The sequence below is a fragment of the Hippoglossus hippoglossus genome, chromosome 19, assembly GCF_009819705.1.
Source record: "Hippoglossus hippoglossus isolate fHipHip1 chromosome 19, fHipHip1.pri, whole genome shotgun sequence".
Classification (NCBI taxonomy): Eukaryota; Metazoa; Chordata; class Actinopteri; order Pleuronectiformes; family Pleuronectidae; genus Hippoglossus; species Hippoglossus hippoglossus.
In genome coordinates, this window is record NC_047169.1 from 20,218,014 (window position 1) to 20,233,312 (window position 15,299).

The 15,299-nt window shown below is 44.6% G+C and overlaps 1 protein-coding gene across 9 annotated transcripts in view; it reads left to right on the plus strand.

The window, feature by feature from the left end:
- The first annotated feature begins 430 nt into the window (after positions 1-430).
- LOC117752701 (protein shisa-6) overlaps positions 431-15,299 on the plus strand; it is a 69,539-nt gene continuing 54,670 nt past the window's right edge. For 2 of the 9 annotated variants that reach the window (XM_034570270.1, XM_034570272.1), the window contains exons 1-4: positions 441-606; positions 956-1,881; positions 3,518-3,678; positions 13,788-13,895. In XM_034570270.1, the coding sequence (XP_034426161.1) occupies positions 1,370-1,881; positions 3,518-3,678; positions 13,788-13,895 (781 nt within the window). In that variant the 5' untranslated portion in view covers positions 441-606; positions 956-1,369. Of the gene's footprint in view, positions 607-955; positions 1,882-3,517; positions 3,679-13,787; positions 13,896-15,299 lie in introns of all 9 variants that reach the window. The other 7 variants (XM_034570267.1, XM_034570268.1, XM_034570266.1 and 4 more) reach the window with 7 other exon arrangements.

A 15,299-nucleotide genomic window follows, 5' to 3' on the forward strand; every position in this document is an offset into this window, starting at 1 on the left:
GGTGTCGTGGTTGGCTACAGAGCAGAATGAATGAACTTTATCTGAAATAATGAGTGCATTAACTGGGAGAGAGCACAGCTAATTACTGTTTCACCCTGAAAAATGATGCTTGTTTACAGGCGTGTAGCTGCGAAATGATAACAGCACTGCCTCACAAAAGGTCGAGGAATTGTGAATGTAAAAATAAACGTGCCCGTGCAGCGACGCGCACTTTAGTGGAGGTGGCTCGAGGAGACATTCAGCCATCAGCCATCAGCCATTTAATTCACAAGTGTTAACCACAGGCTCTGTTGCTTTAGGAAGGCGAGTTTTAGGGTGTGCGTGCAATGGGGATGATGTGGGGGCATTTTACCGATACTTGGCTTCTGAGTCCTGACGCCAGCGCTGAAGTGATGCAAGGGACAGAGGGAGGGAGAGAGCAGAGAAGGAGGAGAGAAGAAGTGGAGAGAGAGGGGGAGAGAGCGAGAGAGAGAGAGAGAGAGAGAGAGAGAGAGAGAGAGAGAGAGAGAGAGAGAGAGAGAGAGAGAGGAGTTCAGAGCTCTGATATTCTGCTCACTTTCGGAGATCCAGACAGAGAGCAACTCCCCAGCGGGAACCCTGACAGAGGTAGGCAGGTTTTACCACCTTCTAAATATATCAATAATAATAATAATAATAATAATAATTATAACATTAACATGCTTTAAACTGAATTTCAGTTTTATTTGAAAACACTAATGAAAATGTCGTGCATCTATATTCATTTACGCACAGCGATTGACAGGAAGATAATATAGATATTGTGATGTGTGTGTGTGTGTGTCGTGTTACCAAGTTGAATCCACTGCGAGAATGAGTTTCGTTTTAAAGACGAGAATCCGTCAAGTTCTCTGGGCGTGTAGGAGCCTGCTAATTATTAATGACGCGCCTCTGACGTGAGGATAATACCTAATGAGGCTGTTGTTTCTTTCCACAGCGCAACTTTGACGCGAGCACAACTGGACGGGGGGAGAGCTCCAGGATTCAGCACCTCGGACAGCGACGCACCGCTGCCTCCCCGAGCCGCTCAGCCGGGGAAGAGCGCGCAGAGCCCGGGCATCCGTCAGCCGCCTCCCGCTCCTCCTCGCCAGGACATGGTGCTCTCCTGCCGCCGCTGCCCGCCGCCTCGCACTGGGTTTAGTTTGTGCTCCGCCTAAGAATAGCAGAGAAAAATGCCCTCGACGGCAGCAGTGCCCGCAGAGTTGTATTCAGCATGACGGCTGCACGGGAGCGAGCAGGGGAAGACCCGCTGGAGAAACTTACACAAGGCTGAACCTTTGCGCGTTCAACCACAGTTTGAGCGTCTTTGCCAACAACACGAGACTTGCAGTCGAGAGTTCTTCGCACTACCATGGGGATAAGGCACCTTCTGTTGCTGCTGATGTACCTGGACCCGCTGAGCGTGTTGGGCGCAGCTACAGGCGGCAAAAAGAACAAGCCGTCGCCCAAGAAGGTTCCCACGGTCGCCCCGACGCTTAAGACGCCGCCGCCCGCGCCCACCAGCAACCACGACACCTGCCTGAGCTACTTCGACGTGAGCGGGCAGTATGACAAGATGTTCGAGTGCAACAACACGGACCACCGCTACTGCTGCGGGACGTGCTACCTGCGCTTCTGCTGCGAGTACAAGAAGGACAAGCTGGACCAGAAAGCCTGCAAGAACTACCACAAGCCCGTGTGGGTGCAGACGGCCAAACCTTCCCCCATCCCGACCGGCGAGACGTATGATCCCAGCATGGATCAGACCAACACGGCGGTGTACATCACCTGTGGGATCATAGCCTTCATCATAGTGTTGGGAGTGTCGGTCAAAGTTGCTTATGACAAAGCTACAGAGCCGCCTCAGGAAATGAATATACACAGGTAAGAGGACTGTTAAAAAAAGCAAACACATATTTATACATTAAAATGACTTGTTAATCCATGTTGCCTTTAAAATATTCTTCTCCTACAAGACATGAAAAGAAACAAATAGTAAGAGCTCATCTTTTTAACCATTGGATGTATATGATTGGACGCACAATAATACAGATTTAAATGTGTTCACCTCTGTAGACGGGGGTCAAAGGTCGTAACCAGTCCTCCAGTCATATCACATACAGCAGTGTTCAATGTACCATCCCAGAACTGAATGTATTCATATTTAATGTGGAGGTCAGGGTGTGTTTTTCTCTCTATCACAAATAATGAAGTGAAAATGAGACTGGCAACGTGTTCGCATGAATTAACAGATTGTTATCTAGAGCCAAGCTTATGAGCACCTTTCACATTACATTGTATTAGATTCTGTAGTTAAATTAGCTACAGTGAATATGGCATAGGCTGGTGAATAAGTGTGCTTATATGTGAGTGAACAGGGCCAGTGCTCAACCTTTGAAATAAGATGTTTATTAGTTCATATTACAGATACAAATCTTTTGAAACTGGGACTTGTAATGTTTGATCTTAACAAAATCCCAGATATTTAGCTCATGAGGCCGACGAGTTATAACAGCCAGCTGTCAAACCCCAAAACCTCACAACCTGACCCACAATCCCCCCCCACCAGCCCTCCCCTACGAGCCCACCCTCTGCACATCAGCACATGGCCGTCTGGTGTGTCCAGGTACAGGGTTTTGACAGGACTGCTCAGCAGAGATGGGGACACCACGGCAGGTGATTGCAACTCACCCCCTCAGCGGGCTCCGGCCTCCTCCTGCTGTGGCCGCCATGTGAGAGCTATCATACATGAGTGGACCACATGTTGGAGACTGTTCCCCCATCAGTGAACAAATGCTGACACACATTATTTCCTTAAGATTGAATAGTTTATTTTTTTACGGGATGCATTATTCAACACTTGAGCAATCTTAAGACTGTGAATAATGGATTGTGTTAACGTTGGGGCTGTATCAAGGTCATGTGACATGCATGCGCCGTTGCACATTCAATAAGGAACAGGGAGAGGAGGGGTGAGGCTGAAATATTAATTTAAAAGCAAAGGTTACGTCGGTGATACATTTGTCGTACAAAAGCTTTGAGGTGCTGCGGCGCTGCGAAAGTAATTTGATTTCCCTTTTTGCTGAAGCGATTTCTAAAGCAAACAAATACTTTTTGAACTTTCTTTCATCATGATTGCTTCTCCCTCTCTTCCATTCCACCCCCCCCCCCTCGAGGGCTCCATCCTTCCATATGCACCTGGTGCTGTCTGAAAAACATTCAAATTCAACCCAATTAGACGAGACACTCACACATCCAATGTTGTTTCTCCTGCAAATGAACGTTAGTCATGTTCCCAGCAGTTAAATGGAAAAATAAAAAAGAAGAAACAGAGCAGCTCTGATTAACCCATAATAGCACAGCGCTGCATAAACAATTAGCCGCCATTCGGTGTGAAGAAAACAGACGTGTTATCATTGTGTTTTTAAGTCAGTTCAGCTGCACCGAGACAGAAATGAAACATTTTATTTTTTTTCCTTAAGTCATCCTTGTTTTCCTTTGTGTGTCTGTTTGTTTCCAGGGCCCTTGCAGACATCCTGAGGCAGCAGGGGCCCATCCCTATATCACAATATGACTGTGAGAATTTTGCAGCGATGAACGGCTCGCCCAAAGACAACACGCCAGTCCGAACCTCATCCAAGAACCACTACACCCCGGTCCACGCCTCCAAATCCAACCACGGTAAGAGCTCGTCTCTGTCTCCACTGAACACTCACGAGCATCCACGGGTTTATGCATTCCCCTCCAAGGAGCACCCACTGTGTTCACTCTTTCAGCAGCAATGTTAACATCCAGTAATCATTTGATTTGAGCAAGAGAGCTCGAGGACGAGAGTGACAGAGAAAAATAAGGAGGAGGGGGCTGCTGGTGGAGATAATTACAGGCTGGCAAGGTAGCATGGCCCCGCAGTCTCTGACAGGCTGGAAGTGATGACCTCTCAGTCAGTCACTGGGTGAATCAGACGCAGTGCACACGGTGTGATTTAACCACACAATTCAAGGAACAGACAGGGAACATAAATCTGTAATATGGCAAAGAAAACTGCACAGGGAAAACCAGGGGGTTTGAGAGAAAGCTGGGCAGCACCAGCAGGTTCTCAGGCAAAGCAGGTGTTATCAGATGTAGAGCGCCAAAGACACTCGGGGAGAGGGACGCAGATGGAGAATAATGAGATATGAACAAACACAGAGGAGGCGCAGAGATGGAGGGAAAGACAGAATGACGTGTAGTCGCTTTGTGCAAGAATATATCAATGTGTGGAAATGTAGGTGGTGATTTTTCCGCCATTCAAGCACCAAAGTGTTGTTGTTTCTACCATTGTTTAAAAAATATGTATTTTATTGTTAACTCCCACCTGGATTTGCTGCTACCTTAGGGCTACATTGTACCATATGTGTAAAAAGACATCGAGGAAAATCTGGTTTCTGTTGAAGAAATTGTGCGAACCCACATATCTCCGTGTATGATGAAAACAGGTTTAATATCTTAAGTCACTGAGTGTTGGAACATGTTCTTCACAGATAGGAAATACAATATAGTTACATATCCACATCCACATATCCTATTCCTTATTTCCAAACTATTTCATTCTACATTTTGCCATATGCTGATTATTTTATTATAAATGGTAACTCTGAATCTTCCAGGTTATAAAATATGTATTTTTTATAAGGACCAAGAATGTGAAGTTTCTGTATGTTGGCACTAGAAAGTGAAACCAGCGTTTTAAACCCGATTGGTGGACCTGGTCTCCCTTTACTCTGCCCTAAGTATTAAGTATTAAGGCCCAATCAAACTGATCAGGTTCCACTTTACACCATAAACTGAGATGGTGTCAGTATCAGCTGATACAAAAACATTGGCCTTTATTAATACATACATTAATACATTAAGACATCTCCATCAGAGAGCATTGTGTAAGTAACAGTGTAGCTACAGCATTTTCAAATGCACATTTTAAGTAAGTAAAAATGTTTTTGATCCATTGATAATGTTAATATGGAAATCAATGCACAGGCTTCATCTCTATTTAAAAATGTTAAAATCTGATATATCTGAATCTTCTCTGGTAGTGTGGCACATTTGACCCTTTTAGAAAAGGTGGTGCCTGGTGCGGGTGGTGCAGATGGTTTGAATCCCGGTTCGGCCGGAGTCTTCCAGTGTGGATTTTGCATCTTCTCCCCATGTTCGTGAAGGAATTCTCAATATGTTAGCCCTGTGATACGCTGGCAACCTGTTCAGGTGTCCGCCTAATGTCAGCTGGAATGGGCTCCAGCTCCCACTGTAACCCTCAAAGGATAAGCAGTAAAGATAATGGATGGACGGATGTTCCCTGCACAAATAAACCGTCACCTGCTTTGATTCATCAGAACCATGCCGTAAGATAGGGCAACATACGTAAATATTTTAATATCTATAAACGGGAGGGTCAAGAAGACCTCCGGCTGCCTCAGGGCAGGTGCAAGCAGTAGAGGGTTTACAGGCCATTACAGCAGGGGGAGTGGGACTTTTATTAACCTCTGCTGACAGCTTCTGAAAGCCAAACATCCCAGCACGTGTGGTTCTTACGGTTGACTTGAGCTACCGCACTAAAAATCCTTCTGCACCGTAAATAATAAAAAAAAAGATTGTGCATACTTTCAGCTTCGTTTGTGTTGACACAGTCTTATAAGTCATGTAAACCCGGCCTCTCTCTGCCACTTCCACATCTATCAAATGCTTGGGCTGGGAACATTTTCTTGTACCTCAGTGTTTGTTGCTCGTTCGCTGCATCCGTCTGTTTCTGATGGTCACCGTGCGGCCATGCAGGGGGCGCGGCTGATACGCAGTTGCATGTGGCGGGATGCCTTCAGTTCAACCCTGCATTCATATATACAGTATATATATAAAGACCTATACAGTACTCAGTCAAGGTCTGTCGCTGTCCCTCCGCCTGACTGCGTCTATTTTGCCTGTTTGCACACAATTGCTGCAAAGAGAGCACATCAGCCCCACCGCTCCTCCACCCACCCACCATCCCCCTGATTGGGGACCATAGCAGTCCTGCCGGGGTAGGACATGAAAGGCAGTGACAGGCCGGGGCAAAAGCGTGGTTAATGTCTGCATATAAATTGGGAGCTTCTGCGATGCTGCGGAGAGGGAGCCCACTCGCTCTCACAGAAAATGCATATTCATGTGCGCCTAAATGGGCATTTGGCACAGAGCGAGTAGGCAGGCCTCTTAAGGAGATGCTCCTCGGCTGGAGCCGTTGCCGCTCAAAATGGCACTCCACTTCCAGAGTTTTTTTTATTTTATTTTGAGACGCTTTCAAATCAGGTGGAGAGACCTCATAAAGCAAGTGGCTAAAGGGCCCGAGAGGATCCTATCAACTTATGTCAAGAGTGGGACTAACATCCATCTCTGCTTTGATCCTCAACATGTAATGACGCCCTGTCGCTCTCAGCAGTAATCACTTCCTCGCTGAAGTATCTTTTTCATCCTCACAGCTTTGTTTAGGCTCAATTCTAAAAATACATGCTGATGTATTTTTTTTTCGTCACAATGCGGGCCTAGAGTGGTGACATGGAATCCTTGGCGCACTGCAAAACTTCCCTGCATTTTAAAAGAGTATTTTCCTTTAAAAAAAATATATATATAACAGGGCCTGAAGCAAAAACAGTACAGACAGCATAATATGATACCAGAGCAAGCGCTGCTGCTATTTTTATTCACACTCCACTCTGCATTGTTGTGGGACTCGGATCTTCTTTTAGGCTGGGGTGTAAACAGAGCGCCCCACAGCCACAACAAGGAGCAGACCTTGAAAGAGGAGTAGGTACCTTTAAAGGAGTTCGCCGTCGGTTAAAGTAAACAATAATCGCTTCCCTGAGTAATGCGGTTTCGCCCACAGCTCTTCTCAGATGAAGTTGATTTTTTTATTGCACACCACGGGCTAAGATTTGCCTCTTTTTTTTTGTTTTTCGAAAAAGCGTTGCTTGGCTTCCTCTCTGACATTTTCTTAGTGCACAGAATGATGAAATATAGTTCACGGGGTAGTGCAGAGGATAGCAGCTCTTTCCTCTCTCTCAGTTTACTCAACAGAAACCAAAGGAAATACAGCTTCTCCCATAAAGTATTTTGGCAAAAAAAAAAGATTATGAGTTATGGGGCTGCATTCACTGCACCAGAGGAATCAGAATAAGCAGCATAAGAGAAATGACTGTGTCGGAGAGTGTGCTCATGTGGAAGTTGAAAAGCTTTCGGCTTTGGGGTGCAGTATATGTTTGAGATCCATGCAGCGTTTGAGCGGTCATTTATGAGTCAGTGAGAGATGAGCAGCCTCCCGAGCTGAAAGGTCAGCTGCTGTGGACAATTAGAGGTCGTGATGATAGAATAACATTTCCAGCTATTTAGCAGCTTTGACATGACCTTCAGATATTTTTAAATGCGTGTGTGTGTGTGTGTGTGTGCAGTTTGTTGTCTGAGAGAGTTTTTTCAAACAGCAAGTTTTGCCCTGATAACAAAACAGTGATTTAACTAGTGCAGTGCCGTTTGTAATGTTCTGTTCTCTTGTCCTGTGTTGATGCTCCGGAGCTACTTTAGAATGATTCCTCGTCATTGGTAAATCTCCTCAAACACAGTTATTTATTTATTGTTTGTGTGCTGGATGTTGTGTGCAGAGCTTTTTATAAACAGTCTATGGTGCAGAGTGTGTTCATCCCACCTCAAAAGGCACTGCAGCAACTTGCTGAAGAGGAAGTGATTATATTAATGTTGTCGCCATAATGGAGATCAGCACTAGCGACTCCTGCGAATGTCTGTGTCAGTCCCATATTGTGAAATTAAATTAATCAAAATGATCTGGTGGGTCCGATATTATTGGTCAGAGATTACCAGTTGTTGTTTAACATCTGCAACTCGGCCCACAGACTGTAGGCACTCTGCCCCCCCCCCCGCCCACAGTGATTTCTACAGAGTGCTGGTCGCCCATTTATTCAAGTTTTATTAAAATTGAACATATCACGTGTCCAAATTATACCAAAGTCAAAACTGCACTTACCTTCACCATACACAATCACATGCCAAGTATGAAGTTGATAAATTGACGAGATTTTTGTTTCACATACAAACAGATGCTTGTCAGTTAGTTACTAGGTAGATTAGTTATTCGCTAATAGACACTGTTATAATCATATTCAGTGAGCCTGCTTGCAACTAGCACCACACACACACACACACACGCACACACACACACACACACACACACACACACACACACACACACACACACACACACACACGCACACACAAACACCTCCCCTTTCTGCCTGCAACCTGCCTCTAATTAATCCTTAAAGTGTGCACCATAACATCTCCACTGTGACCTCACTGGCTCCCAGTTGGCCAGATGATCATCACCCACATGTTAAAAACAACATTTCTATGCTGACTGCATCAACATGTTTAATAGAAGCTTCCTCTTGAGTGCTCCTGTGTTAAAGCTCAGCATCTGAGAGACCCCACCTAATTGTCTCCTGCCCTAGATCTCATTATTGCCCCTCATTATACAGCCGGACCTTTGGTCCCCTGAGAGTACATGTGTGTGTGTGTATGTGTGAGGAGGTTTCAGGTGTGAAGGAAGGGATCCATCAGCATCTCTTTCCAGTCGCAGTACCAGTGACGAATGGTCCAGTGTTGATCAGGATGCTGCACTGCACCATTAATTTCATGAGCGGGGCAGGGTTAATAGGGAAGGGACATGTATTTGCCAACATGGCAGTTCAAAATCTTTTTTTCTTACGAGGCTCGACGTCTATCTCAGACTGAGGGAGCACAAGAGGAAGATAAAGACACGATGCTTCACGGTGCCAAGCCTCAGCTGAATGGCTTTATCGAGATGAAGTACACAGCTCCATGTCCACTCCAGCACATCAGCATCTGATAATGCTATAAAATCAGTACACCATGTAAATTACCTCTGCCAGGCCATGTTAAAGTGCAATCGACCTTGGAGCCACAAAGCCTCCCCGATGCCAGCCACACAGCATCACATCCAGCTTGGTTTAAGATATGATTATCTTATTATTCACATTATTCTACTCCGAGGTAATTCAGAGGTGTAGGTGTCCGGTGGAGAAGTCTGATTAAAGAAGTATTACCATATGAATCCTCAGCACCTGCTCGCTCCACTGCCCATTCATTTCCACTGCACATTGTTGGGGTGAAAGTCACGAATTTCTTTGTATCAAGGACGATAAATTCATAATGCGTAGCCTTCCCCCTGCAGGCTCTTCATGCTACCTCACCTTAATGAGTTAGGAATGGGAGCGGGAGGAAAGAGGAGGGAGGGATTGCTTTTGAAGGGTCTTTCAGATTCAAGGGTTGTCGCAGTGGGTTGTGGGGGGGCCTAGCAATGACAAAGGTGACAAAGGCAGACAACAATGGCTTGCGTGCATGACACTCGCAGAATTGATGGAACGGGAGAATAGCCTCGGCGGATACTCCATCTGCAGCCTTGAAAAGCAGCGCAGGGGAGACGTGTGATTGAGTTCAGAGTGCATTGGTATGTTGGTGGTGGCGACATATTGCTTTTTGTTTTCTTGAGAACATACCATCACGTTGCCTGCGTGGTTCACATTTCCTCCGTTTCCCCTCCGTGTGCGCCTGAGGGAAACGACACCGCAGGGAGGTTTTCTATTTGACACCATGGAGAAGAGGGAAGACACAAGTGGGGCCATTGAGAACATGATGGGGGGGGGGGAAACAATCCCAAATAGTGTTTTCTAATCTCAAACAGGTGTCCAGTGAGCGTGATCCCTTTGCTTTGATGTTGGGGTCCACTGTCATTTTGGCACCAGACCACTTCAAGGTGAATTCCATTCATTTCAGCTGATTGGTCGACCAACAGGAGAATTATTTGACCGTTATCTGTGACATAGATGCTTTGGTTTGTCTAGTGAAGGTAATATGAACTTTACACATCAAATCTGAAGAGTATTACTGTCAACAAAGACCATATCTACTATATGGCTGGGCCGAGTTTAGTCAATGTGCGAAATAGAGGACGTATTAACAACTGTCTGCATACAAATGCAGATAAATTAAAAAGCTCATAGTCGATGTGTTCCAACCCTTTTGCTCTGTGGACTTTTTTACCTTGGGCAACCAAAGCCTGCTTAAACATAATTATTCAAACTAGAAACAGAAACCAGACAGAATCTGGCACAAAGATCTTGTCCCTCACGTACAGATTCTGCAAATTCACATACAGAATCTGATCATACATATAGATTACACTGTGGGTGACGCAGGCGCAGCGTTTTAACAAGAGTGACGTTCATGTGGAATAAAAAAAAAGAAGAAATCTCCGCTTCTGCTGCAACAGTTAGAAGCTTTTGGACAAAACAAGACATTTGAAGATGTCACCTTGAGCTTTGGTAAAATTCAATTTTTCTTAATGCCCGTGGATGATTGTTAGTCAAGTCAAATTTTATTTATAAAGCCCAATATCACGATCACAAATTGGATTCAAGGGACAATCTGTACAGAATTAAATCCTCAAGGAGGAAAAGGACAAGAGGAACCCCCCCCCCCCACCCCCTGCCAAAAAATCAAAAAAAAAAAGGCAAAAAGAATACGATCGGTGAGCACATCGAGCCAAGACAAAGATCGAGATCCAAAACATCTGCAATGAGACACCGATTGCCAGGACAGGGTGGAAAGCCGACGGTCCACTGAAAAGAGACGAGAGGGAGGAGAAAACAGGGCGATGGTCACACAGAGGGTTAGAGAGATGCAGTGGCTTCCAGAAACACACATGGACGTTACTCTATGTATTACATTTATTGGATATATTTTCAGATCTGACGATATTGAAAATAGTAATTGGTTGTCCGGGCATCACACTTCCATCAAGTTGAAAGACTTCTGAAGAATCAGATTTAAGAGAGAGCAGTAGAGGCTGATATGTTCACCCACACAGACTCAGTGTGGCAGCCTGAAGTTTCTGGTTGTCACTTGCACCGAGCCAGTACTGGAAATTACAGACCCAGCTCTGACTGGGCAGTTATTTTTGCCCCATTGCCGCAATTCCGGCTCACACCGAAGTAATCAGTTTCCCAAGCTGTGTGTTTCCATGCATCATTTTTATTATTCAACTCTCCTGGTGGCTTGTGAGACTTATAGCGCAGAGAATTGGGGAGCGGGTGACCACAGCTGCGCGTTTGAAGTGGAAAAGAGCCGTGCCTCATTTTCGGAGCGAAAACAAGTGTGACCGGCCGCCTCAGTGCCGCTGCTCCGCTGTTTGTGAGGAACAACAGAACGGAGCCGAACCTTTCCCTCGACACACCGCTCGGGGTCTCGAGTCGTGATGGGTGGTACCCTCACTCTCAGGGTTCAACCCACAGACAGACATCCTGTCCATTTAGAATCATGGTGCATTCATTTTTGTGAAGTGTCATTCAGTCAGGTTTTGGATTGGTTATTCTGATGGGTTTGGATATTTCAAGGTGCAATATAGGTCTTTAAGATAAATGTTGTTACACGATTAAATTAGAAACATTAATTATCATCTCATAATAATCTTTTGACTTCCAGCATATTGTTGTTTTATCTGTCAAACATATCCCATAATGCAACTTGGCCACACCTTGAACCCACCCTGTCGTCACTTTGACATCATCAGAGACATCATTGAAAGCGCTTCTATAGTGACACAGAAGACATTATACAACACTTTCCGCCAGGCTGAGCAGTATTATACATGTATACTTAAACTGTCTCCGAGTCCACCGGCTATGGTCTTACTATGAATTAGCCTCAGGGGGCAACAGCCAATACTTTGGGGCTTCCAGTGTAGACAGAGCCGGAATCCGTTAAAGCACAATGTCTTTCTTTTATAACAAGTCGAACGTTTCTCCACACAAAACACAAACAGTGATTCTTTAAGTAGGTGTTTTAGGTCCAGACAAAATTTTGGCTAATCTGCTTACGAATGAAGATAAATTAAAAAGTTGAGAACAAAAATGTATTTTGGTCGATTTGCTCCCCACACAAACTGTTTACCTGTGGGGAGCCTGATTAAACGTGATTGGTAAAACTAGATATGATATCCAGGAGGCTTCCAGCCCCAGAAACTTGTCCCTCGCCTACAGATTCAGCAAATTCACATACAGAATGTTTTATAGAGATTACATTGTGATTAATGTAGGGACTAGACTCTGACAAGGGAGAATATGGAATAAAAAAGGTGAAATCTCAGGTTCGGCTGCAGCAATTTGATGCTTGTTAGGAGCGTTTGGACAGTACAAATTTAAAGATGTCACCTTGAGCTCTTGGAAAATGCAATGGGCACATCACTCATATTCTCTGAAATCTTGTTTAGCCATTAATGATGTTAGTCAAGTCAAATTTTATTTATAAAGCCCAGTATCACAATCACAAATTTGATTCAGGGGAGAATCTGTACAGAATTTAATCCTCAAGGAGGACAAGGACAAGGAGTAACTCCTCCCTAACTAAAACACTTTTAAAGGACAGAATATAATCTGTGAGGACATCGAGCCACTTCCAGATGCTGCTAAAAGATATAGGACCTGAGCCACTAAATCTTTCCACCATGAGGACTTGGACAGAGGACAGACCAAACAAACATACTACAAGCAAACCTAAAACCCACCATTCACATGTCTGGGAGTATTGGAACGAAGAAGAGGTGGAATTGTAGAATTGTAGAAGCACGGAGGGACAAGGAGGAGGCTGGAACTCTGGGAGGACAAAGATTGAGATCCAAAACAACTGCAATGAGGCATCGGCAGCCAAGACAGGGAGGAAGGCCGATGGTCCAGCTCTGAAAAGAGACGAGAGGGAGGAGGAAACAGGGAGATGGGCACACAGCCTGAATGCTCATATGTATGAGGGAATAAAGGAACAGAGGGTTAGAGAGAGGCAGAGTCAAACGGTTCTCATAAAACACAAGCAGAGTTAATTTTTGCTGGTGTTTTAGGTTTTCCAGACAGCATTTTGGCTAATCTATAGCCCATGTTCACAAATCACAATTTGCCTCATAGGGTTTCTAACAAGGTGCGACATCCTCTGTCCTTAATCTTCGACTAGAGTGAGGAAAAGCTCCCAAAAATCCTTTTAACAGCAAAAAAAAAAAATATGCAGGAACCTCAGAGAGAGGTTTATGAATGCTGATAAATTAAAAAGCCGATAGCCTTTTTTGGGTTGATGTGTTTCTCTTTTGCTCCCCACACGGACTGTTCACCTGCGGCCAACCAAAGCCTGCTGAAATGTGATTGGTCAAACACGAAATGGAAACCAGAGGGATTCATCCACAAATTCTGCATTTTCACATGCAGAGACTTTGTTTATAAAGTAGTAGACATATCTACTTGTGACCCTTTAACATCTGTTGCATACCTTATAAAACCAACCAGTCACATTTTGTCTGTATTTTATGAAAATTATCCTGAGAAAACAGAAAGAAAACAACATGTTTCATCAAACATAGATGAATATATGTTCCTGCTCTGGTCTTTTTCCAGAGGTTCCACACCCCCATACTGGAAACCAATATATTAGGTGTCTTGCTAATGCTACTGACGCTTAACTGATGAGGATAAACTAACGCTGTCTGTGTATGTCTGCTTGATGTTTGTATCTGTGTGCTGTGTACCTGTGTGCATGTATCCCCCGTGTGCTTCCACACATATGTATGTATGTTCTACATGTCCCTGTGTGGTGGTCCCGCATGCCTGCCTCTTTGTGTGTGTGTGTGTGTTTGTGTGTGTGTGTTTGTGCGTGACCAGGTCTCCACTATGGAAAGGAGAGCATCAGGAGCAGCGGAGGCGGAGGCGCTGACCTTCACAACTTCATCTCCTCTGGCTTCGTGACATTAGGTCGGGGCCATCAGAAAGGTAAAGTGTCTTTTTCTTTTTCGTTCCTTTCTTCTTTTCTTCTCACACAGGAGATTGAATGAACTCCTCTTGTCTGTGCTCGATATACCCGATGAAAGCAAACCGCCACCATTACGTTATGTTCCACTCGCAACGCTGGTGATGAGCAAGACACAGACGGAGGTGAAAAGTTTCCAGATTCAATTTCCGTCCGAAACAATTCACCTGAACTCCTGCTGACGTGCAGCCGAGGCGTGGAGTAGGTGACTCCGAACACATCCACAACACACACACACACACAAACCAACGCAGCCATTAGTCAGGGCCAGAGTTTCCCCATGGGTAATGCACTGATTAGTATGCAGCCATGTTGGCTCAGCTCTTGTGATTTATTCCATCCATTTGGGCTCCACAAATCAAACCCAGTGTGTGTGTGTGTGTGTCACCTCGAGGCGGTCGCGAGGTGAGCTCCTTTACCTGATGCCGCTTTCGAATGTTTAATTGAATGCGTTTGTGACACAGCGAGAATGCCTGCGCTGGTTCATTGTGTCTTCATCTTTCAGTAAAGAAATCTGCATGATATAAATATAATTCTGGCTCCACTACAGCGAACACGATGTATTTTCCACTCCTCATCTTTGCATCAAAACCTGCTGATTCTGTTCATTATCTTAATTACAGCTTCTGATGACCTATCTTTGCTTTAAAACATACCTTTATGATATAAAATAAGACCCTTATTATACCTCGGATTTATGTGTTGTTTTGCAGACATGTGTGGTGGTAACTGATCTTGTTTAGCAAGGTATCACGTGTTTGTTTCCAAGTGCGCAAAGCTGCAGGGGCCTGGAAGCTTCTCTTCCCTCTCCTTTCTAATGAGGAACCATTGCACTTATGTTTAGATGAAATTTTCTGTTTTTCCTCCTCGCTTTGTTTGTTTTCATCCCCAGAGGAGGTGCGTGTCACAATGGTATTCATATGCAGCCAGAAAAAGAAAAAAACCCCCACTGTAGATGAGCACAAGATGACTAATGAGAGAAAAATGATGAGGTTTTATGAATCCAGATTCATTTAAACAAATTCCCTCTGTACAAATATCACAATAACAGCACTCCGGCAACTAAGGCCATATATTTTGTCACAACAGCAGCGGTTTAGCATCTGTGCAGTCAAATCGGTGTTTTTCTTGCAGCCGGTAGCCTTTGATTCCTCTGCTGCCCAAAAAAAAATAAAAAATGAAGCAGGACAGATGGAGATTTTTGGAAAGGTCCGCTGATGCTGAAATCTCTCTCTCAAAAAAAAAAAAAAAAAAAAAAAGGAAAAGAAATGTGAAGCATGTACAAGAGCCTCAGTTGTTTAACAGTATTCTTCTATCCAGCGGATCTGCTCAGCTGTCTTGTGCCCAGAGGCAGGTATTACTGTGGT